The sequence below is a fragment of the Physella acuta genome, unplaced genomic scaffold, assembly GCF_028476545.2.
Source record: "Physella acuta isolate Inbredline_101_S28 unplaced genomic scaffold, ASM2847654v3 ptg000484l, whole genome shotgun sequence".
Lineage (NCBI taxonomy): Eukaryota > Metazoa > Mollusca > Gastropoda > Physidae > Physella > Physella acuta.
In genome coordinates, this window is record NW_026732003.1 from 182,034 (window position 1) to 209,107 (window position 27,074).

At 34.6% G+C, this 27,074-nt stretch overlaps 1 protein-coding gene across 1 annotated transcript; it reads right to left on the reverse strand.

The window, feature by feature from the left end:
• Positions 1-391: 391 nt before the first annotated feature.
• On the reverse strand, positions 392-26,436 carry LOC131944157 (uncharacterized). Its single transcript, XM_059304677.1, has 13 exons — positions 26,339-26,436; positions 22,603-22,717; positions 21,516-21,607; positions 21,202-21,296; positions 19,832-19,984; positions 18,893-19,076; positions 16,066-16,179; positions 15,412-15,553; positions 13,148-13,275; positions 12,602-12,700; positions 9,482-9,605; positions 9,101-9,189; positions 392-834 (listed from the first exon to the last, which is right to left on the reverse strand). The coding sequence occupies exons 1-13, from the start codon at positions 26,424-26,426 to the stop codon at positions 578-580; spliced, it is 1,680 nt and encodes a 559-aa protein (XP_059160660.1). The 5' UTR covers positions 26,427-26,436; the 3' UTR covers positions 392-577.
• Between the last annotated feature and the right edge of the window lie 638 nt (positions 26,437-27,074).

Here is a 27,074-nt window from a genome sequence, read left to right on the forward strand (position 1 = left end):
AGTGGATACAATCCATCTAAAAAAATATTGAAATTTCGTTCCACTTAGAAGGAATGCTTTAATGTGTTTAGCATTGACTATTTAATAACCAATCGATGAATTATCGGTACATTGCCAAGGTACTTGTGTCATTCCTTTTCGAATGTTGTCTTCCACTCCAAGACAAGATACTTTACTAAACACGAACAAACTTTAACAAACTTTATTGAGAATGAGCAGCATGGACACAATCGCCTTTGAGTGATTTCATAGCTTTTACAAAGAAAAAGCGGGCGGCGTAATATTTGTTTTCTTAACTATCTAAATAACAAAGAGCCGAACGCTGTCTGAGTTTTTATTGTAAATTTTATTTAAAATAATAACCAAAAAATACTAACAGGTAAATAAATAAGCCAAAACGAAAGAAATACAATACTTAATAGCATACTCTTTGCTCAACAGTAAAAAAAAATCAAACAAGATAATGACGTTACTCTTTTTTAAAACCATAAAATCCTGAGTCAAATTAGAGATCACTCAACTAGCAAGCTGTAAACATTTGACTAAATACAAAATTGTATACACTTTTTAAAAATGTTTAAATTTTTAAAATAACAGTTACGATGAACAAAACAAAAATCACAACATTCACTTCTTTTTGGGCTCTGACAGACTTGTTCGGTGGTGGTGGTGTCGGAGGTTTCTTCTGGAGACAAGAAATCACTTGCTTTGTAGAGCTTTCAGCTGGTGTGTCATACATGGTTTCATTGAAGGTTATAATCCTTCTGCTTGGATCCGTTGATTGCTCTGACATATTCGGAGGGCAGGTTCGGGTATGATCATTACAATCATAATCTTTAAAAATAAATAATTCAGTTAATGTGATAATTAACAATTAAATAAATTGCGAAAAACATCTAAAATGGTGGTAATATGATATAAAGCCTAATACCAAAACAATTAAAAATTCACCAGAATCACATCAAATTATATCTATTAGTCCAGGGCGGATTAAGCTGAAATTTTTTGGGGCTAAATATATATATATATATATATATATATATATATATATATATATATATATATATATATATATATATATAATATGTGTGTGTGCGTAGGTATGCGTGCGTGCTTAGGTGTGTGGGTTTGTGTGGGTGTGAAATGCATTCGTGCATAAAAGCTTGTTATTAAAACGTTTTTTATGAATTGTTTTTTTTCCGTACTTTAAATTTTTTAATGCAATAGATTTGCATGACTAAAAACCATTGCGCACCCAATGAACGTGATGATGCGTGTATAATAGTGCGGACAATTAATTTGTCCTATTAATTTGGACACAATTTTAATTAATTAATAACAAATTAATTAGACATCCAATTAAGTCAAATTTAATGTAAGATTGCATTTTCTTCATGTCTTAACCCACGTGCTAATGTTGAACTGGGTCTGTCAGTTGAAAGTGCTCAAATTTTTGCTCCGGCGTTTTGATCTAGACAAACAGACAGACTGACGACAGAGAAAGCAAGTTAAAGAAAAGCTTGTAAAAAAATCATGAAAAACGTTTTAATAACAAGCTTTTATTTAATAATGCACTAAAAAGTAGAAAAAATTCATAAAAAAAAACGTTTTAATAACAAGCTTTTATGTAATAATGCACTAAAAAGTAGAAAATAAATTATAGACTACTATTTAAATAACTATAAAGAAAAGCGTGGGTCACTTTAGTATCTATTGGATACCTTTACTAATGTTAAGGAAGATACCCACGCTTTTCTTTCTAGTTATTTAAATAGTAGTCTATAATTTATTTTCTACTTTTTAGTGCATCATTACATAAAAGCTTGTTATTAAAACGTTTTTTTTATGATTTTTTTCCCAGTACTTTACATGTTTTATTTACAATAGAGTTACATGACTAAAAACCATTGCGCCTACTGAACGTGATGGCGCAGCCATTGAACGTGATGGCGAACAGTTTCTGTTTGTTAAAAGTGCCTGCAATTTCGCTCGGGCGTTTCGATCTAGTCATAATGACGACTTACGACAGAAGAAGTGAGTATTATTCTAAACTGGTTGCTTCATTCCCTTTAAAAACGTTAGGATTAAAGCGCCAATTGTAAGTTATTAGGCAGATCACTTATACAATCATATGTTGAAGTCAAACATATTTTTCTAGCCTGTTTTTATTAATATTCAGAGTTTTATTTCCTGAAACTAGTTGATCAAACGAATTGTGTGCAAGAAATAAAAAGTTTAATTTTTTAGGGAGCATCGCTTTTATAAACAAAAATATGGGTCAATCATATGACACAATTCGGCTGCTGTTTGTGTTTTTAAAGCTAAAATCAACTCATTTTATTGTCATAAACAATCGCTGGTCCCGAGTATGTTATTTTTATTTTATGGAACGTCGGCGTTTGATAAACAATGATAGGGTAGGAGGCGATGTCAGGTCATATTTATATAACAGTGTGTGCGCGTGTTAGATATTTAAAAAAAATTGAAGCTTGAGACGCAAATATTAAAACTTTAGTTTTTTTAGTAGGCCTAATTGCCAACAATTAATCAGTCAATTGCAGCCCTTTCAGCCCCCCCCCCCATAATCTGCTACTGCTTTAGTCACGCAATTGTTATTTCATACACGTTACATACTTTTTTGTTTGCTTACCATTATCTTTAATGATTCCATTTCCACTTTTTTTCTAACCTGAATTTCAATTTACCAAGTTTCTTTCTAAAGGTAATTTTTGTTTGTTAATATAAAAAACGACTTTAATAACACACACACAAACTCACACACAAACACACAGATAGACACACACAGAGACAAGCACACACACAGACACACACACAGACAGACACAGAGTGAGAGACACAGACACTCACACAGACACAGAGACATAAACAAACAGGCTACACCGAAAAGTAAGTTAAGAAGTATACACACTAAAGATGTGATATTTTTCTAAGTAACATGACTTTATTCGTTGTTGTTTATTTTGTGTTGTAAACTTGTTTTAATTTCTATTTATTCTCCAAATAAACCGGGAGTGATCCCCTAAACTTTCTCGAATATTCATATATAAAATAACAGGAGATGGGAACTCGGGCTTTAGACATGATATTTAATCCATTTTAAATACTTAAAGTTTTAAAAATAGAATAAAATCTAGTAGACAAATTAATTGCACACCAAGTGAACGCCAAATAAAAAAGCGCATAATAGTGCGCAATATTATTAGTACTTTTAAAATTTACAATAGTTTTTTGAGAAATCGGAAGTAGCGTAAATTACTACTTCCGGTCAACGGAAATTACTCAAAATTTAACAGAAGGTAGAGAAATAGATCTTGTACTTACATGTGAAATTTCATTTATCTATCTGAAATAATACTCAAGTTATAGGCTTTTGAAAAATTCAAAGTAGGAAAAGTACCACTTCCGGTTATCGGAAATCGCTCAAAAGTTGATACGGATCTACGATTTTGATAAAATACCTATATATGAAATTTCATCAACCTAGTTGTAACGGTACTCAAGTAATCGTGTTTACACACGGACACACACACACAGACAGACAGACAGACACACAGACATACGGACAAGATTGCAAAATTATGTTTTTCCGTATCAGTGAGGTGTAAAACGTCGAGATTTGTAAAAATCTCGATTTTTTTTTGCACGATTACAAGACTTTCTCTATACTTCGTATATACGAGAAAGTAAAAAGGCGCCACTATCTGTCATAGCGTAGATAAATAGAATTGGACTAGACTAGTAAAGGTTACTGAGGACAGTATAATCTTGACGGTAGACGATTTGGTGCGAGAGTATTGTGCGCGTATTTAATAAAATATTTGTGGCGTGAGTGTGACGTGAACATGACACGACAATGTACCGATGACGTAGGACGCAGTAGTGAAGTTAGTTGGGGGTTAGCTATAGTTATATAGTAGAAGACGGACGTATTGTGATATTGTGTAACAGATCTATAAGTGTGTGATAATAAAGTTAATTTTATTTAATGAACGAAGTTATTAATATCATCGTTGATTATTGTCGTCGGAGAATAAGAGTGTTTCCTTCCTCCTTCACACGTTTAATAGTTACAGTATTCAGAATAGAAGTCAGAATATAGATTGTATATAAATCGTATATAAAAACCCCATCACACTATCGTTAAAATTCATGTAGGTTAGCGGCACTAGCGTACGCAGGGGGGAGGGGGGTGGGGGGTTGGGGGGGGGGGGGAAGCAGGGGGAGCGGAGCTCCCCCTCTGGCCATTTTGAGCAAAGTGGCGCCTTTTTTGGGAACTCTTTTAATTCAAAGTTTTAAACATTGATATTTGTTAAAAAATTATCTTTGGTCGGCACATCTATGCTAATCACAAGATTTATTTCATGCAGCAATTAAAAACAACAGTAATAGACTAGTAGAGTCAACGTTTACATCACTTATTAGCAGCTGTATCAGTTTGTTATTCTAATAATAACCATTACGATGCATTGCAATGTTTAATAAACCGGGAGTGATCTCCCCTAAACTTTCTCGAATATTCTTATATAAAATTACAGGGGATGGGAACTCGGGCTATAGACATGATTTTTAATCCATTTTAAATACTTAAACTTTTAAAAATAGAATATAATCTCATAAAAAAAAACATTGCGCACCAAGCAAACGCCGAATAAAAACGCGTATAAAAGTGCGCAATATTATTAGTACTTTAAAAATTTACATTAGTATTTTGAGAAATCGGAAGTAGCGTAAATTACTACTTCCAGTCAACGGAAATTACTCAAAATTTAACAGAAGGTAGAGAATTAGATCTTTTACTTACATGTGAAATTTCATTTATCTATCTGAAATAGTACTCAAGTTATAGGCTTTTAAAAAATTCAAAGTAGGAAAAGTACCACTTCCGGTTATCGGAAATCGCTCAAAAGTTGATACGGATCTACGATTTTGATAAAATACTTATATATGAAATTTCATCAACCTAGCTGTAACGGTACTCAAGTTATCGTGTTTACACACGGACAGACACACACACAGACACACACACAGACATACGGACAGAATTGCAAAGTCCAGTTTTTCAGACTGGATTACGCATAAAACCTCTTAATTTTGATAAATCTGGATTGATAATTTTTGCCCGATTAAAATAAGTTCTCTATACTTCGGATGTGATGAAGGACTGAGGTGTAATACGGTGAAAATTGTTAAAATTTCAAATGATTTTTGTGCACGATTACAATACTTTCTCTATACTTCGTATATACGAGAAAGTAAAAAACCTCTACGGGTAGTACCACTTGGCAAAGGGGTGTTAAGTTTAAGGCAACTGTATAATGTATTTGCTTACGGATAATTGAATTAAAAAATGTTACATATAAAACTTCAAACATAATTACTTCACATACATAAAGTTTAAATCGTGCAATTTATTTAAATTACAATACACACACAAATACAACTAATGTGGCACCTCTATTTAAATTTTCTTATGGGCGAACTGCGTAGCGGTGGGGAAATTTTGACAAGGTCAACAACGTCATCACGATGAAGTAGTAGTATTATGACAGTTTGATTAAGATTACAAATTATATGAAACATTATCAACTTTCTATTAGTTATTATTTTAGTTTACTAGATCTAGATCTATATTATATTTGAATGCTATATTTTGTATTGAAAAAACAACAACTCAATTTAAACTAACACTGATCGCACAGTTAATTATCCGCTACTTACTTAAATCTATTTTTGAATCAGTATACATACATAATTGAATATGTATGGGGTCGTCCATAAATGACGTCACACTCGTAGGGGGGAGGGGGGTCCGTAATTTGGTGACCGTGTGTGATGAGGGGTAAGGGGGGGGGTGTTCAGATGGTTCGACGTCACACTTTTTCATTATACAAAAAGCAATGTTAGAAAACGAATTCTAGACGTTATTTTGTGTTTTAGAAAACTGTTTTAATAAATTGTAATACCGATTTATTAAAATACTCTATTTTGACAGAGTTCAGACAAGATTTTGGAAAAATATAGCTGTTTTAAAAATTTAATTGCAATTTTCAGGGAGGTTGTAGGCTGAGGTGTGACGTCATTTTAGAGGGGGGGGGGTGTCTGGCTTTTTGTGACGACGTGTGACGGAGGGGAAGGGGGAGGTAAAAATCGTCCAAAAAAGCGTGTCGTCATTTATGGATGACCCCTATGTTTAGAAAAGTCATCTAAAAACTGGCGCTATGTTCACTCCGAGTTGGTTATCCACCCCCACCTCACCACCACAATTGTGTTGAGCGATATTAATGCCACACCTAGGTATACGCTGGGTTGGATAATTGACCGAAAGTGACCGGACAGTGGTGAATGAAGTTGAACCCCTCCTCCTCCACCCAACCCACCCCGACGTCTGTTAAGTACATTTGGGAGAACGCTTAATGATGTACCAAAGTACCATGCCGCCAGAATCATAGCTTTTGAAACGTAAATCTCTGTGAATATTGTTTTTGCAATTACCAGTAAAAGTTGTGTGAGCAATACAGTGATCTAACCCATACCTTCTCATTATCTTTAAAAAAACACAAAAAGTCAGTAGCTAATTAAAAAGAGCATGATCTGAAATGTAAGACCGATATTTTAGTTACACGTAGGTTTTTATTCCGTATGTTTTACTATTTAATTGAAAAGCTGGCTTTTACACCAACTCTGAATTAAACAACTTTTATTATGCTGTAATACTTTAGCATTTATGATGACAATATATTTAATTCTGATTGTAGACAAATTTGTTTTTGTAAAAACGAATAGTTTTAAGCTACTTTATTAGATTCTAAAGTAATTATTAATTTGTTATGATATTTATAATACAATGTGTAGACATATACATATTTATATTAAGATATTAATTATTTCCTCTTTTCGCTTGTCTTAATAGATGTCCCTGGATATATTATGTAATTTTTTGTACAAGGATTACGAAATAGATTTTGCTGCCTTCATTGTTTTTGGTTGTAGTATATATATATATATATATATATATATATATATATATATATATATATATATATATATATATATATATATATGTATATATATATATATATATATATATATATATATATATATATATATATATATATATATATATATATATATATATATATATATATGTTTAGAGTGATACAATTTTTTTTTTTGTTTCCGACATTGTGTGTTTTTTTTTAATTTCTTCAGAGTGCTACTTTAAATTTAGGTAAAACCTTAGTTTAGCGTCGGAAATTATAGGGTAATGTTTGTTGAGTTTCGGTAACTAGAGTTACGATAAACAATGGTTTATTTGATAATTGAAATATAAATAAATTGAAAGTCGATTGTAGTAAATTAATGTTTTAATTTTTTAAGTTTAATCGACAAAAGGAAACAAGAATAAATATAATAGTAGAATTAAATTAGTAGAACTTAAAATTAAAAAAAAAAAAACAACATATATTAATATAAATAAAAATAATGAAGTCAAATGTAATGTTTTTGGCTTGCAGCGGATTTGCGACCATAAATTAATTAGATCTAGATCTAGCTAGATACCTTGCTGCTAGGCCAAGTAAAAAAATCTAGATTACGAAAATAGTAAAAAAGATTACAAAATATAAAAATGATTACAAAAATAAATCTATCCAAATTTTAAACATTCTGTAAAAAAATAAAAGATGACGCCAAATAAAGTATGGTTTACAGTACTTCCGATGAATTCTGGAAGTGTGTGACAGACTTTGGCATTGTTTTACTGTTGTTTACTGCTATACGATTCCGGAATAATAACCGACGCTAAACTAAGGTTTTACCTAAATTTATGTTACATCATAGCGAAGCGATAACATACAGCTAATATATATATATATATATATATATATATATATATATATATATATATATATATATATATATATATATATATACTTATATAGAAGATATTACAAATTCGGCGCCTTTTTTTTTTGCTATTTTTGCTCCCCCTACACCGAAAACCTGAATACGCCTCTGGTTAGCGGTCGCTCCTACTGTTCCTCACCCTGCGTACGAGACTGCTGGAGATAGATGGGGCAGAAAAATTATAGATAAGGGGGTAGGCTGGACAAAAACTTCTTGATTAATTAGTCTTTTTATTTGTTTGTGTGTATTTAATTAGGGTATTTAAGGGAAATTTTTGAATGGATCAGGGACTCTTTTCAACATATCTTTGCAATGGCACCAGCGACCATGTTGAAAAAAACAACCTTTGTGTTCTCACTGCTACAAAACTAACATACATATTTATTAAATAGTTATTAATCTTTCTTTTGCAAACTCTAATGAAGTCCGCTTGGTTGCTGTTGTAGCAGAAAACTCTGTAAAAAAGATTTTTTTTGCAAATTTTCAAAATTTTGTATGGTGAAATACAAATAAATTTAGCATTAACTTTTATGGTATTTCGCCAAACCAAATGTTAAAGAGATAAGTATTTGATTCATGCAAATATTAAATAATGTTTTTTTTTTGCGCCACGAACGTCCTACCTTACCGAGACTGGGAGCCAGACTCGAGACATTCAGGTTAGCAGTATTGTACTCTAACATCCGACCACGGCGTCCCATAACAAAACAAATGTGTGAATCGTACTTAATGATTAAGTTAATAACTAATATTGAATCAATTTTATTTCTTGAAACGACCAAGTATGACGGTAGTTTTATAATTGGTCTTAAATGTACTGAAATCTAAACCATCACAAAATTACAACTTTACAAATCTAGATATAGATATGATACATTGTTAGACCAAATGACACATTATTATATCTAATGACACATTGGTAGACAAGTCGACATATTGTTAGGACAGTCGAGAGGTTGTTAGACCAAAAGACACATTATTAGTCCAAATGACAAATTATAAACCAAAAGACACATTTTAGAGAGCAAATAACACATTGGTAGACAAATGACATATTGGTAGACCGGTTAACACAGGAGTTACGAAATTTAGATTAAATTAAAAGGAGATAATTTTCGTGTAAAAGGATGGGTGTTATTTAGACGAAAAAAAAATTTCTTTTTTAAAGACATACCAGTAAAAGTATAATAATCGTGATCAAAAAGTATCCATGACATTCCACGCAGTTTAAAGTCTCCAGGAAAGACAATCTTGTTGTCCGCACTGCATAAATAGAGAATACAGATATACAGTTACAGGCTTTTATCCTTATCTTAAAAGGAATTACTTTATACTTTTTTATTCATTCAGCTAATGTTTTAGATAAAACACAACCAATACAGTCTGATTTTTTAAAACAATTATGTAAAAAAACTGACTTTTACAAATCTAATAGTACGTGTATTTACGATTTTAAATACTTATCACCAGATCAGAAATAATTGGACGGCTTGATGTTAAACTTTATAAATGGGAGAGAACCAAAACTTTGAATAAATTTAAGTTGACGAATTACCTTACTGTTGGGGTATCGCGATACACATTTTGGTGGGTGAAAAGCAACATGTACATATGTCTGGTGCCTTTTTCTTTTGAACAATATAGCTGAGCTTTAGATTCCATTTCTGGAGACCAAGAGTCTAAAAGAAAAACGTGTGATTTCAAAATATATCGAGAATAAATCTTCCCAATTTTAGGGACGGAGTGGTCTAGCGATAGAGAACTGGACTGCTAACCCGTAAGTCTCGAGTTCGAATCCGGGTTCAACTCAGTAGACCGTCCCGGAGTCCACCCAACTCTGATGGGTACCTAACTCACTTATATATATATATATATATATATATATATATATATATATATATATATATATATATATATAATGTTGAATTCTGTATGTTTTTACAAATCTCGACATTTTACTCCTCACTGATACTGAAAAACATAATTTTGCAATCTTGTCCGTATGTCTGTGTGTCTGTGTGTGTGTGTGTGTGTGTCTGTGTGTAAACACGATAACTTGAGTACCGTTACAGCTAGGTTGATGAAATTTCATATATAGGTATTTTATCAAAATCGTAGATCCGTATAAACTTTTGAGCGATTTCCGATAACCGAAAGTGGTACTTTTTCTACTTTGAATTTTTCAAAAGCCTATAACTTGAGTACTATTTCAGATAGATAAATGAAATTTCACATGTAAGTAAAAAAAATCTAATTCTCTACCTTCTGTCAAATTTTGAGTAATTTCCGTTGACCGGAAGTACTAATTTACGTTATTTCCGATTTCTAAAAAAAAAAACGCATGTAAATTTATAAAGTACTAATAATATTGCGCACTATTATGCACTTTTTGCTTTGGCGTTCGCTTGGTGCGCAATTCTTTTTTCTACTAGATTTTATTATATTTTTAAAAGTTTAAGTAAACAAAAATCATGTCTATATTCCGAGTTGCCATCCCACGTAGTGTTATATTAGAATATTCGAGAAAGTTTAGGGGAGATCACTCCCGGTTTATTTTGTTTTCTTTCGTGCTTTGGGCTTCAAAATAAGGCAATTATCCATAATTTCGATTTGAGAAAATGTTGATTATGATTGCTATTCAGGGTTTCGTTATTTTCTTTTGTCAGTCAATAAGGGGTTTCCGAGAATAATTGTTAAAACTCCCTTTTAATAACAATAGTACTATTACCTATTCGGAGTAATACAATTAAAAATCAATGTTTTTTTTTTGGTTTTTCTAATAATCTACACAAATTAGTAGGGGAGTATCACACAGACCAAAAATAGGTCACACAATCATTCACAAAAAAATATTAGACCAACATGTTACATTTTTACCGTGGTAATTTCATGCAAACAACAATTAAACATTATGAAACGTAGGCGAATGTATGGACCGATGTTTTTAAAAATAAACGAGAACATATGTTTTGTACTCTTTCATAAGAAATTTTTTCAAAACATAAACAAATGTACTTGGGATCTTGCTAGGATAATATAATAGGTAGAAAAAGTTGTTCCAAAGTGGTTCCACTTGGTTGTTGCCAGAAAGCAAATTTTTTAACCAAAATTGAATATTTTATAACATTTGTGAAATAGATACAAAATTACTTCCGGTTTTACTAAGGCTAGAAATATTCAAACACAAAATTACTAATAATATAATAGTAATTTACCAAACATTTTAATTTTAATTTGGATTAGTATAGTAAGGGTGTTGTGATGAAATGGGATGCTATATTATTTAATATAAATAAACTACTAGGCTATATTCCATTGTAATAATAAGTAAAGCGTAATTAATATCAACATTTTAATTTAGGCCTAATCAATCTAAATCGACCTCTGACTAGGGGGTCATCTATTAACGATGTCATATTTTCTCCCCCTCCCCCCCCCCGTCTATCTTTACCAAAAGCCAGACCTCCCCCTTTCCCAAAAAAGTAAACCTAAGCCAACACCTCTTTCTCTCCCCGCTCCCCCCCCCCCCCCACTGCTATGTTGTTTTCAAAGCAGCTATTTTTAGAAAATATTTAGATCTATGGGTTTTTCCAACATTTAATGTAGATCTATGATGAATTATTTTATAAAAATTTGTAAAACAATTTTTAATAATGAAAATAAAAGCTTAAATTCAGTTTCTTAACATTAGTGTTTGAAAATGGAAGTGTCATCTTACTTTCTGAACCCCGTATCTCTGGACAAAAATGTCCAAATCTCCCCCACCACCTCAAATGTCTTTTATGGACGACCACTACAGCATTTTGGTATTATTTATATGATATTCATTAATTAGTCATACAAACCCTATTACGTTTGTTGTTGTGATGGTATATCTGTCATTACCATTATTAAATAGTTTATCTTAACTCAACATTTCCCCTAACTTCATTTGCACGGCCAATAACAACACTTTACTGTATTTGTGGTTGATGGTTAGTTATCAGCCATATTTCTCTAAGTTTGGTCTACATTTATATGCTGTTATGGCTAGAATTGACAAAAACTCATATTCTTGATTCTTCCCTTATCTTCATTATGTTTTACAGCTATGATAGATATAGTACTGTTTTATTTTGAACATTGTAGAAAATTTAAGGAATAGTCACAAAATACCAAAGTTGAAGGTTAAACCATAACAAAATATTTTAATAATTGTTTGTTTTGAACGAGATATAATACTTAATTGAAAATTCATTCTAATTAAAAAAATTAATGTATAGTTGTTTCCAGACATAGCCCTTTTATTATTATTTGTATTACTATAAGCAAGATGTTTTATTGGAAATGTTCATTCATTATTTCCTTCTAGTAAAACAATGGGTTTCATAACAGCATGTTGCTTTGGAGTAGAAATATTATTAACAAATGATATATTATATATAACTCAAATGTAAATAATATGCAAATGTAAGACTTATAGTGGGACTACATATTTATGAACACATTTGCTAAAGCAAATGTTCTTGAGTTTAAATCTTAATCCTCTTAATTACTAAGTTAAAATATATGTCTGAATAAACAATATTTTGTGCCGAATAGTTTGTGTCGATTTTCGGTTGTCACGGTGATACTCCCATTTTAACTTGATTTTAACTTGATCCAGTGATGAGGTAAATCAGAGCACTTCACTTACTAATTTTGCTGTTTTTCATCCAGTATGTAAATTTAACTTCAAGCACGCCATCTTTGATGTGGGGCACAAACACATAGAAGGTACAGTAATCCGAGTCACCTAATGTTTTAGAGAAGTTTTAAATGTTTAACGTATTTTATCATATATACTATATAAATCTTTCTAAATACATATAGATTCAAATTATTATACAAACACAAACTACTATACCGCAAGACCCCGCAATGCGGGGGGAGGGGGTGGGTAAAGGCCGCTTAGTAGTACAATGTCAGAAAAAAAAAAGTTTTGCACCTTATGCATATAGGGGAACCTATTTTTTGTCTAGTTTTGCCACTGCACAAAAATACATATATTTAGACATAAACGCAACAACATTCATATTAATTAGTTACGATTTTCGTTTGCATTTTTAAATAGCAACAGGCAGTCACAAACATGTACACATACAAAAGCACGCACATACACACGTTCACTTTCACATACTCATAAATAAAACGCTTTCTATTATAATTTAGACTTCTCGTATGCAGTTAATGTAAAGTGTACCTAATATATTTCGTTCAGTACTAGACATTTCAGTGCTCATCGAACTGTGACACTCAACGTCCCCGCACAGTCTATCATAGGAGCTGACTTTGAAATCATCACCAGGTCTTGCGCGAACGAATCCATATCTAAAATTATTGTTGTTTAAATTTGGTCAGAAATTAAAAGTCTAACTACTTCGCTACAGTGCAAACACTCAAAGGGTAGGCTACTCAGTAGAAAACAAATGAACAAAACACAAGGTAGGCCGACCATACAAAATAATTTATCATACAAAACAAAACATAAACACACACACACACACACTCTCTCTCTCTCTCTCTCTCCAGAATTAGTCGGGTGATACTCAGTGATCAGATCAATGACAGAAACAGAGATAGCCATTCGCATGGGGTGGATGCTCTCTCTCTCTACATATATATATATATATATATATATATATATATATATATATATATATATATATATATATATATATATATATATATATATATATATATATATACATATGTGTGTGTGTTTGTCTTTTATGCATTATTACACCTTTCATCCGATGCCACGATCTTTTAGGTGGGTGTTGGGAAATTGCGAGACGCGAAAAGTGAAATGGCGAGGCGGGAAAATGCGAGAAAGGCGCGAAAACGGTCGGTCGCGTGACTTTTTGTCTCGCATATTACCACAACCCGATACATACGCTGGATGGTGTTAAAATGCGAAGATTTCTTCGAAAAATTTACCGCACCCGATTTACAGTGATATTTGGTGCAGACTTCAAAGACGTTTCATTTACACTGTTAAAACTTCCGATGTTACCGTCGCTAGACATACTGATGATTTGTGAACTCCCCCCATCTTTTGTGTCGACTTAGAATACCACCTTGTTCGAAACCGCCCGAAATACCGCCGACGATAGATCAACTTCTTTCTTTTGTGTGGAACACCGAGGCCGCTTGATTTACCGTCTTTGAAGATCACCGTGCTCCAATCCGCTGCCGCCGCAAACATATTTTGTATTGTTGCATAGAAATTTTGTACTATAGCCGCCGCCAGTGTTGTGTGTGGGATGAACGGGGAGGTCAACTGTGACATGTTGTGGATTGGAAGAAGTAGCCAAATAAAAAATGTATAAATAGTAGTCTAATGAACTGGGTTGGATGTACTATGTGTGAAAGATGGTGTCATGAGGTGTGTTTGAGTGCTAGGACTGTTTCAGAAAATTTGTAAATTTTGTTTGTAATTAAAATTACTTAATAAAAAATAAATTACACTTTTTAGAATTGTTTATACTTTTACACTTTTTGCAAGTACAACAATCCATGAATACATGTTGCAGATTATCTCTTCTGCTGACAAGATTATACCAGTTCACAATGACACAGCTCATGTTTGTATAAACATGAGCGGGCTAGATTTTTAAAATCAATGCTGACTGAGACTGGATTTTCCTCTCGCTTACGAGAGCATGCGATGACAGTAGCACAGCAATGATGTTAGAATGTTTAAATAGATAGATCTAGATATAGACAAATAGGGTCCCGACAACAGGGATCTCGACATATTGACTCCCGACAAATCAGCTCTCTACATATTAGCTCCCGACCAGAAGCGGAACTACAGTGTCGCCATACCCCGCAGTGCGGGAGGGAGCCCAGGCCGTATAGGGGGCCGCTAGATATGTAGTGGACTTCCATGATGTGCGGTACTTCTTTGCGGCATTGGATAGGGGCCCGAAATCCATTGTACATTTTTCAATGTTAATATTTGTTTGTGATTTGGTATAACTTCTATCCTGTACTCAGTGACGTCACTAGGTCGGATGTCACCCGGTGCGACAACTAATGGTATGTAGGTAAACGTACAGCGTGAACCTCTCTCCCCATATACTGATAAAATAGATAAAACAATATAAAAACCAAGGCCCGTCGAACAAGAGATAAATAAGATGAATTATTTAAGAGTGTTGACTAAGGTAACTTAATAAAGCATTGATGACATTTCGCCGAGATACTTTGTCTTTACGAAAACCGTATTGACAAAGGCTCTTTTGTTTTGAGCCAAAATGACGGGAGCCTATTTTTCGGTAATCTAAATGACCGAAGCCTATATTAAGGGGTCTGGTTTTGTTCACTGTCCTTTCGACGTGGTTGATTTGACGGGATCACTTTTCATTAACCGTTTTGACGCTACACGATATTTTGCGAGAATAGTTGATCAGTTATTATTCTTTTAAAGAAAACAAAATCTTATATATCTTCAATGCTTACGTTGCATAATGCATCGACCTTGAACAGCATGATATGCCCAGCATGCCAGCAATGTTATTTTCAAAGCGCACATTGACGTACGTGTCTATAGTATTTGCATCCAGATCCATGAACTGAATGTTTGACAATTTATGTGCAGCGTCTTTTAAAGAAAAAAATAAATCAAAATGGTGTTTAAATAATTTGTATTAAATTAGTTTAGTAATCAGGTAAGTGTTCGGAAAAAGGGGACAACAAATCGAAAACGTAGTCAACTGTAAAGGGGGAAAAGAGTAACGTTTTATCTAGTGAAAACATTGTAAAATAATAAGGGGTGGGGTGACATCAAACTAAAAATGCTAACTTGTTTAAGGGAGAGTGTGGCTTTCTGAGTTTCCAAACAGGTTGACGTAAATTTCGAGTCTTAATTAAAAATTTAGGGCTTAATAGAACCATAGACCAGAAAATTTGAGTTCTTAACCGGTTATTCAGATTCATTCCTAAAAGCTGCAAGCATAAATTCTGTTTCTAATATTATCAACAAAAAGGATTATACATAATGTATATAAACCGATACTGAGTACACTGGATTAGTCTGGTGCTTTTATAGCTAAATCAATCATAAACCACACTGCAGATATGATCAATTGATCATTTCTGAAAATGTGAACTCACATTCCCGAAACTTGCCGATACACTGCGTGTCACAGATGTAGCCGTCAATACACACATTATACTTTTCAAACATAGAAGAGCCATCGGTATAAAACACTTGCAGTCCAACTACACCTGCAAGTATTCAAGAGCAAAGGTTATGCGATCTGTATGAGAGTTTTAGGTTTAGTTACTAGACTACCCGTCATCCGTTGGATAACTGTGGGTTTCGGGGGTCATCCATAAAAAAACATCACGTCTGTCACTCAGAGGCGTAGCAACCTTTCCCGGCGCCCGGGGACAAACTTTTCGATTTGAACCTCCCCCCCCCCCCCCGCAAGATTTCGATTTACACCCCGCCTCAAACTTTTGATGTGCACCCCCCTCAAGATTTCGATTTAACCCCCCCCTCAAACTTTCGATTTGCACCCCCCTCAACCTTTCAATTTATTTTTCCAACCCATTTTGGCGCACCCTAAGGTCGGCGCCCGGGAAAATATGTCGTCCCTCCTCACTACGCTACTGCAGTGTCACTTATCGTCACAAAAAAACAGACCCCACATTCAAAAATTTGTTTTTTATCTTTTAAAAACACCGAAAACACCGATTTCGGACTATCCCTTCATATACTGACGTCACAGGTGACCTACTCAACTCTATTTCACCTGCCCAGTGTCCCGCCAAGTCTCAGACAACATGTTTTTATCGTTTAAAAAACGATTCCAGCCGAGCATGTATCTGACCACACTATCCCTTCATATGCTAAGGACAAAGAAACAGATGAACTCTACTTCACCTGCCCTGTATCCCGCCAAGTTCAGATAGGCAACTTTATCATTCACATCTAAAAAATAAAATAAAAATTGAAAATAAAAATTATCATTGACGTATTGGTCTAGAACCTGTGCCACCCGCATGAGAGCCGATTACACTAACAACTTTGCTATTTACTCGTGACGTCACAGATGAATTTTTATACTATAGTTTAATACTTTGAGTCTCCTTATGCAACTTGATTTACGCGCATAGATCTAGATCTAAGTCTAGTAGTAGTAACTTTCAAATTAAATTTTATCTTAAATTAGCCAAACAAAGATTTATATAAAATAAAGAAGGTCTGAAATTATCTAGATCTAGATTCTACGACTCGTTTGCTTAAGTCTAGAATCTAGATCTAGTAGATCTATTTGCGTAACTCTTGGAGTCTTTCTAGATCTAGATCTAGAATCTAGATCTAGATAGATAAATCACAAAGATTTATATCAAGTATTTAAGGACTAAAAATGTATTATGATTATAAAATGGATTGTATTTTGATTTAATTAATCTTTGGTATGTATCTAACTAATCTTTTGTTTGACCTAGATTCTAGATCTAGATCTATAAAATACTATAAATAACTTTCTTGGTCACATGATATTTTTAGATCTATAAATAACTTTGTTGGTCAGATTGTAGAGAAATTTATTGTAAAACTAAATGAAAAAGACAGTTGAAAAAGTATATAAGTGTTGGAACGTAACAAAAACAGCAAACGGACGTATTGTTAAAGTTATGGCCGACAGAAAATTAGATTTAGAACGCGTTAAACTTTTGAATAGGCCTATGATGGAAGCCGCCATTTTAATGTACTAAAATATAAACCAAAAAATGTGACGTCACGGTTCCGTCGAGTCTAGTGGTTTTTCTAATCTTTTAAAAAAAATGTGGTTAATCTACCTATGAATAAATCAATAAATTAATTAACGTCTTCATATAAATGTGTGATTAACAGTCTGTCTGCAATAAAAAATTATTCTCTACCTACATACTATTTTACAGCTCTCCAGATAGAGTAGAAGTATTCACAATAATCGATCAGACAAACAAAAAAACAAACAAACAAACAAACAAAAAAGCAAAAAAATAAATATTCAAACATGTAAACAAACTTGAGTTTTAGTAGTATATAGATAGATATAGATAATGTGATGAGGTGGTTAGTTGTCATGTTTTATTGTGATTTATTTGAAGTTTAGTTAAGTATAGCGTAACGATTAGGTCTTTTATTCCAATTAAACGTTTTGTAGGTGGTTTGACATGTTGTTTTATATTTTACTTAAAAATAAAATAATTCGTTTATTATCAGTTGTTGTTTTTAAATCTGGAAAATGAGTTAACGCATAAGGCTTAGTCGTAGGTTTTTTTTTTAAAATCTAGATGTGGGGAAATGAGTTAACGACATTAGTCGTAGGCCGGAGTTACACGGGCACCTATACTTATAACACAACACCAGACGACACTAGTTTTTCTTTCAGACTAATTTTTACGGTTGGGGGTGGGGGGTGGGGGGCTCGAAACTTTCTGGTGAGGGAAAGGGGCAGAATACACAAGGGGGAGGGGAGGCAGTTAATGTTAAAATTATGTTATCTACATAGATTCTAATTCGCTCGACGGTATGTATGTGTGTAGGGGGGGGGGGTACTGCACCTGAAGGAAATACTGGATGCCAACAGGTTTACTTTTGAATGTTATTTACGCGTGTAGTCACTAACAGGCAGCTAACATACCCACACACTCACACACAGAACACACTCAAGGACAAGTTAGGCAGACACTGAGACGTGCAACACAACTGCTAGAACTGCGGGTAGACCAAAGTGTCCCACCAACCGCCTTAAGCGTGTAATAATATATTTAGAGTCACGACAACATGTCCTATTAATTTGAAAAGATCCCTATTTTGAGTCGACAGTGTAATAGGAAAATATCTTTAAAAATTTGATTACATTTGTAAAGAAATGCATCGGCAGTTTTTGTATAACTGATGTCTACCACTAAGAACACATCTTAATTTTTAATTGCTTACCTTTACCATCTCCAATGAGACTTTTAAACTGTTCCCTGCACATTTCACCCACTTTTGATGATATGCAGATACCCACGCCTATCGTCTTAAAAGGACCGATTAGTTTTGTTTGCTTCAGCAGTATTATAAGTGTTGGGTTAACCACGGGCAGTGTATTGGCCGGTGGCCGGTAGAAGACGTCAGTCTGTCATAGTAAAAAAATGAGACAATAGTAAACCCATATGTCTAACATCGCTATAATATTATATAACATTTCTGCCCTACATTTCTTTTTCCCCACAAACAAGTAATAGTTATAGCTGTTGCAGTGGCGTAGCGAGGTCGGGTGTCACCCGGTGTGTCACCCCCAGAGGCGACCCTTCCCGGGGAAAACTTTCAAATTTTCGATTTGCATCCCCCCCCCCTCAAACTTTCGATTTGCACCCCCCTCAAGTTTTTCTCTATATATTTTGCTATTTTTTGCCTAGGTGTCACCCCCCCTAAATGGTGACACCCCCCGCCCCCCCCCCCCCTCGCTACGCCTCTGAGCTGTTGACTCTATTAAACCGCTTTGCGCATTTATTAAACCGATTACTGTTATTGTAAAATTCTGCTCAATTAATCAATAGTAAACAATAAATTAAATTCGAATAATCAGGTACCATTTTTTTGTAAGCCATGTTTATACGAAAATATAATAAATATTGAAGGTAATATGCGTTAGCAAGATTTACTGCCAAAAATAAGGAATGTTACCTGTATGAGAATATTTTAGCTGTTTTTTAATTTCAATAACATTTTTATAAAATAACAAAGCAATACATGTGTGCACCACTATTTTTATAAAATATGTTTAACTGTTTTTAAATATTTGGATATGTAAGATGTAGGAAAAATAGTGTAGGTTATAATCTCACTTTAATTTTGGTAAATTTTTCAAAAGATACAAAAACTATTTACCCATCCTTCAAAATGTCCGTTGGTGTACTGAATATCATACCAAATTCCTTTAACCACTAAATGACCGACATCATAAATAATTAGCGAGTAGGTGCCGTTTTCTTTTGGACTCCAGTTTACTTTTGGCCGACTGCGATAGATTTCTGCTCCGCGCTAGAAAAGGAATGATGATATTTACATTACATATTTTTTTTTCTTCCTATGTACAGTTTATTCTTGTTTAGCTTTATAATGTAATTAATATTATAGCAACTGAAATTAGCTTAACGTTAAGTAAAACGATTAAGTAGTCCGAGATTTAAGTCGTTTCTACGCATGAACATTTACAACGATGTCAATATCTTTTTAGGGATTAAAAATATTGTCTATGTCCCGAGTTGCCATCCCCAGTAGTGTTATATTAGAATATTCGAGAAAGTTTAGGGGAGATCACTACCGGTTTATTTTACTTTACAATGCGTTTATAAAGTTTATTATTAAAACGTTTTTTTTTAAAATGTTTGCGTTTAAGTTATTTGATCTTAAAGAGGTCAATTTCACATGCGATAATACGAAGTCATTTGCTTCAAAATCCAAACAATCGCTTGCGATCTCTAACGGACATTTATCTGCCTTTTGTTGGTCCGTGTGCGATTCTCAGGCAAAAACCCAACCAACCGTGACTAACAGTTTACAGGTGTAGGCTGGTTTGTTGGAGTAATCACTATCACTTAATGTCGATAGCTCCCATTTTGCTATATAATTAAGTCAGTGGCATCGCTAGGTCGGGTGCACCGGTGCGGCATCTCATAGTGTCACCCCCCCCCCTTTATTTTTCTATGTAAATTTTGCAGTTGGTGTCATCCACCCAGGGATAAACTTTAAAGTGTTCACAATTAATAATAATGATGTTTATCTATAATAGGTTGTTAATACAGCTGGATGTAGCATTGTTCTTTTTATAGTGTGCATGTTTACGTCATGGGTTAAACCCCCCCCCCCCCCCATGGCCTGGATCGTGATCATGTACTTACAATACTTTCTAAATCTAAATAACCATTCATTGAACTGGCACAAAAAAAGATGTTTATTCTATAAATCTAGTCTTTTTTTTTTAATCTTGGTGTCACCCCCCTAAATGGTGTCAACCGTTGCGATCCGCACCACTCGTCCCTTCCCCGCATCGCGACGCCTCTAAATTAAGTAACCTTTTAACATTTAGAAACAAGATTTTCCACAATCCCGCAAACAAACTAACAGAAACACATTGTAAACTAAATAAAAGCATTATTTAAATATAACACCATCTACTTACAAGCCAAAGATTCCACCAAAAGAAAATTATAAAAAGCAAATATTGAATTTAAAAAATCACATTTTATTTATCTCACCTCTAACAAAGACTGGACTGGATGTCCATTGTCCGGCAATTTGAAAGCCTTGACTTCATCCATCATTTGGGCTTTCCCACACACATCAACAGCTTCTGATAACAAGGATTATTGTATAATTAATTAGGGGATTACGAAATACATCAAAAGATTGTATCAAACAGATTATACATTGGGAATTGTTATATAAGACTGGTTTTAATAAAAAAAATTGGATTACATAAAACATACAAAAGTTATATAGCGAAGATGTTGTTTTATATAGGGTTTTAAATGGTTACAATGTAATAAATACATATCAACTTAATACCTACCTTTAGGGCTTGAAAAAATCACTTCTAAATCAGTCGTTAGATCTAAGCTGTCTGGTAGTCCCGCTCTCTGTAAGATGGACTCGGGCTCTGGTCTTCAAATTATTGAAAACATTTAAAACTTAATTTAAAAAAACCATAAATTTCAAAAGTTTATCGAACAGTGGGTATAAATGAACTATAGGCCCCCTATTTATAATTTCACTAGGTAACCAAAACCCCAAACAAATCCGACCATGCGGTATTTAAGACATCATGAATTATTTTAAGGTATGTGGACGGCGTGGTAGAATGGTAGAGCGTTTAGCTGATAAACGAACGTCTAGAGTTATGTTGGACTTGTGAGCGTAGGAAGTCATTGAGTCCATCCAGCTTTGATGGGTACCTAACTTACGTTGGGAAAAGTAAAGAATGGTTGGGCATTCTGCAGATCCTTCATATGCCGAGGTTATGAAAATATGAGCTCGACTTGATCTGCCCAATAGATCGCTGGGTCTAAAGAGAAATCTGTACTTTGAAAAGTTAGTTAATAATTGTTTCCTTAGTACAGCATGCCATTCAAAAATCACAATCTTGGGTAGTGTGGCGGGCTGGTAAATCTATAATGGTTTTATTGGGTGCTAGCTTAGTTTATAACAGAAGCAACATGTTAATTAAAATATAGGCCTGACTTTAATTTAACAGAAAATAGCATGTTAAAGTATGGGCCTGCCGTCAATAGTAACCGAAAATAGCATAATTAATTATGAGCCTACCCAGAGGCGTAGCGACCCTTCCCGGTGCCCGGGGACAAACTTTTCGATTTGCACCCCCCCTCGAGATTTCGATTTGCACCCCCCCCTCAAACTTTCGATTTGCACCCCCCCCCCCCCTCGAGATTTCGATTTGCACCCCCCTCAAACTTTCGATTTGTTGCACCCCCCCCCCCTCGAGATTTTGATTTGCACCCCCCCCCCCCCCTTCAAACTTTCAATTTGCACCCCCCTCAACCTTTCAATTTATTTTTCCAACCCATTTTGGCGCCCCCTAAGCTCGGCGCCCGGGGACATATGTCCCCCCGCCCCCTCCCTCGCTACGCTACTGAGCCTACCTTAAATTCAAACAGAAAGTCGGATTAACTTTAAAATCAGGGCACAGATTTTTATAACAGTCACCAAACCAAGGCCACGTCTTGTCTTTCAACCTTTCTAAAAGTTGAGTGCGATCTAAAAATAGAAAGGTTGATATGCATTTATTTTTTAAAAATAAAATTTAATGTTTTAAAATCTTATTTACTTCTTAGCAATCTTCGATGCATTACACACGTTCCAGTATTTGCATGGCGTTACTTTTTAGACTGCTGTCTTTCATTTTCTTCTTCGTTCTTTTTTTATTGTTGGAAGATGTTCCATCCAACACAATTACGTATTACGTGTCAACTTGTAAGAACTATATAAGGATATATATATGTTACGGTCAAAGCCCGAAGTCGGCCAATGCTAGGATTGGCCGGCCAATCCGCGCATTGGCCAATATCGCCTCCCATAGGTCGGTCAAAGTCCGAAACTTTGCTTCATTTCGGCCTTTGGCCGGCCAATCCGCAGACTGGCCATTGTGGACCGGCCAAAGTCTGAAATAGCTCTTGATTTCGGCCTTTGGCCGGCCAGTCCCGGCCAGTCCGCGGACTGGCCATGGTGGACCGGCCAAAGTCTTAATTAGAAGATCATGAGCAAATTTTGGTTTTTTTTTTATGCCGGTAGGATCATGAAATTAAGTCTTTATTGATTATTAATTAAAGTAAATGACAGAAACATTCAAATTTTTTATTGTACTATAGTCTCAATCAATCAATATTATCATTTGTTACAACAAGTTGAACTTTTATGGCATTTAGAATTACATAGCAGCTTGTTATTTTTACACTTGCAGCGATTTGTTGTACACTTGGTTGTGCAATTGCAGCGAGTGTAGCCTTGGCCCCCAGTCAATGATTGTGAAGATGCGATGAAGATGCGATGGTTCGTAGTGATTTTTCCTCAGTGCCAACAGACGACAATAAGAGCAGTTTTTCGTGAAGAATTGAAAAATCACTTCTAGCATACAGTTGTTTTAGAACACCATGTTACGTTCCTAATTTGTAGAAACCGCCCTCGACGCTCAGTGCCAACAGACGACAATAAGAGCAGTTTTTCGTGAAGAATTGAAAAATCACTTCTAGCATACAGTTGTTTTAGAACACCATGTTACGTTCCTAATTTGTAGAAACCGCCCTCGACGCTCATGACAACTGCAATCACGCTTCGGGGATCACCGCGACCTCTGTCAACATCTGGAACACGGATGCCTACATTGTCACCCACTTCACCATCTTTAAATTTTGTATTTGATGTTTTAAGCATCTTAGCACCTTGATTTTGCAAGCCAGTATGAGCTGCTGACCTGTGTTCCATGATGTCTTGTTTGTTGTGACACAATCTGCAGGTAATGTTCCCTCCGTACCCTTCGTCTGCTTCATTGGGTATTCCACAAATAGCATGCACATCGTTGCCACAGGATCCACAAGAATGAGCTGCACTACAATGTTTTTCACAAACTATACAGAATCTATTGGCCACATTATTGTCACGCAACTGGTCTGGACGTTCCGCCACGGCAGCAGATGTGTTAGCTGAGGATGTCGTTGCATTTATGGCAACCTCCATTTCTTGTTCAATGTTCTCAAGATCTTCCTCAGTAACTATTTTATTGAGAGCCTCTCTTGTTAGATTTGAAGTGCTAAGTCCCACTTTTGCTTTGCATCCAAACAAGGCTTCGTATGGTGATTGTTGGATTCCTTGATGAAAAGAACGAATTTTCATAAATTAAATGAATTTGAGACTCTCAGCCCAATGAGCTGTTTCATTTGTTTGCATCCATGTCATCATCATGTTTTAAACATCTAGGAACGCGGAAAAGTCTTTTGAACGTTCCGTCTTGTTGCACGTGGTCGGTGACGCCGACTGTCTTTGATTTTGTTCTTTGATGATTGTCTCACCTCGTCATCATGGAGGAGGCTGTCACATACAGTTGTAGCCCATATATGGAAACTAACATGAATTTACATTTTTTATTTTGACAGCCATCTGCTATGTCTGTCTCTTGGTCTGACGGCCCTTTTGATCCATGTCGCCTTGCATATAGAATGCTATACAAACAAGAGCTAAACAATACGTTACTCACAATGAAACCGCACACAGAATAATTAAAACGCGATCACAACTTAGTCTAGATACAACATTGGCCAGGACATCCCGGCCAATGCGCGCATTGGCCGGCCAATGTACAAAATACGGTGCCAAGTTTAAGTACTTCGGACTTTGGCCAGTACGTCCCGGCCAGTGCGCGCATTGGCCGGCCAATGTACGAAATACGATCTTAGTTGTAAGTTCTTCGGGCTTTGGCCAAGAGAGCCGGCCAATCCGCGCATTGGCCGGCCAATCCGGGGTTTGGCCGCACTTCGGGCTTTGACCGTAACATATATATACTTGGATTGGCTCTTGTCCCTAAAAAGCGAGTTAACTGAGGGATGATTATAGGTTAAAATAAAATTAACTGTTTAGAAAATTCATATTTTAAGCCTTGATGTAAATAAAAATTACAAACGTGGTTTATATTGTTATGTTATTATTTTAGCGATATATTTCTGTTTACAAATGAAAATCCGTCACATTACCTTGAAATTTTTATGGCCGTAGCAAATGTAAAATTTAAAATTTAAACTTTAAATCTATAACTTGCTATTTAGTTAAGACTACTGTTATTTATACTGCTGTAAATATTTTGATTAGTGCCGTTTGAATGTGTTAGTTTCAATAAGTCTAGTACGTTAAAGAGTAATAATTAATCCATTCAGACCTGGCGCTCTCCAGGGCAAATGATGTAAACTGTGACCTCGAAATAGAAAGAAATGGTGGTTGGTTCTATGCCCAGCAGCCTTTACTTTCTCCAGTCAGATACTTATTAGAGCTGTGTGGTCTCCTATGGACTAGAGCCCGGAATCCGAGCACCAGACTATCGGGTTAGCAGTCGTAGTTCTAGGATACAGCCCTATATTAAATTATTTAGTAATCTATCGTTTTAGGTACGCAAAATCGTCGCGGCTAGTAATGTACGAAAAAGTTACCTTATTGTCAAGGATTTAATAGAAGTATATTGTGATATATTTGTATTAAATACTGTAGATAAATGAATAATAAACTTAATCAATGGCTAAATATATCAATATAGGCAAGAAATTATCTTTAAACAGCAGAGTTTGCGAGCAGGATTTTCTATATAAAAAGCGGCCATCTGTAAGTTAGAGTGGCTTCCCCTGAATCTTGCGCTAAAAGTTTACAATAAAGAAAATAAACAAGATGGCTGCTATTGTAATGAGCATGGTTGCATCGGTTGGAGACATCGCTAGTCTTCATTTATTACTGAAAAGTTTTAATTCAATTGTTTAAAAACATGTACATAAATGAAACAAGGAAACATTTTCGTATTTTTCAAAACATTAATCCTCCTCAAAATGTGAAATAATTATTAAAATTTAAGGAGTTACCTGTTTTTCACATTACTAGCCGCGGACGATTTTAGGTACCTAAAACGATAGATTACCAATTATTTTTCCGGTAATCCCCCCCCCCCCCCCCCCCTCACATTTTCCTTTGGTCAATAGAAAAATAGAGCTTAGTGGATACCTACCGAATCCACCTGCAGTCAGCATGGCTAACGAGTAATAGCTTGAGACAACAATAACCGTATACGCAGACGTACAAACTACATTAGAACTATATATTCAGCATCAACTTTATATTGTATTTTACCTGCAACAGCTACTTCAGAGAGTGTAAAGGCTGTAATAACAGTCAGAGCAAACAAACGGGCTTTGAATATTTTTACAAGAACGTCCATCTCTAGTCTGTTTTCATGCGAATAGCATGTTCACAAATGATGCTTAAAAGTTTAGCAACAATTTCCGAGCTCCGCAAGAAAGTGCGCAATTATGAGCTTGGGTAACAAACACGATATAGGAATAATATAAGACAGCCAGTTCTTCATTTAACTATTGTATTCAGTTATTTTTTGTATTATTATTAGAGGCCTAAAGTTACTATTACTATTATACTACTAGATCTAGAATAATCTAGATTAAACATAAATTCTGGATATTATTTAAGCTACTATTATGTAAACCTACAGTTTTCAAATGTAGTCTTACTAAACCTAGCTAAGTTTATTTATCTTACATACTACTAATAACTACTTGAATAACTATACACTATCCCATGCCTAATAGACTACTACTAAGCGACTAGATCTCTTTAATACTATATATCGACCAAAATAGTAAAATAGTCTACTAATTCGACAACTGTAACAATAAAGCAATTTTTGTTTACTAAGTAGACCTCTAAGGGATTAAACGAAAAAAGAATTGTGCACCAAGTGAACGGCAAACAATATGTGTATAATAGTGTGGAATATTAATAGTACTGTATAAATTCATAATTGTTTTTTGAGAAATCAGAAATAGCGTAAATTACTACGTCCGGTCAAAAT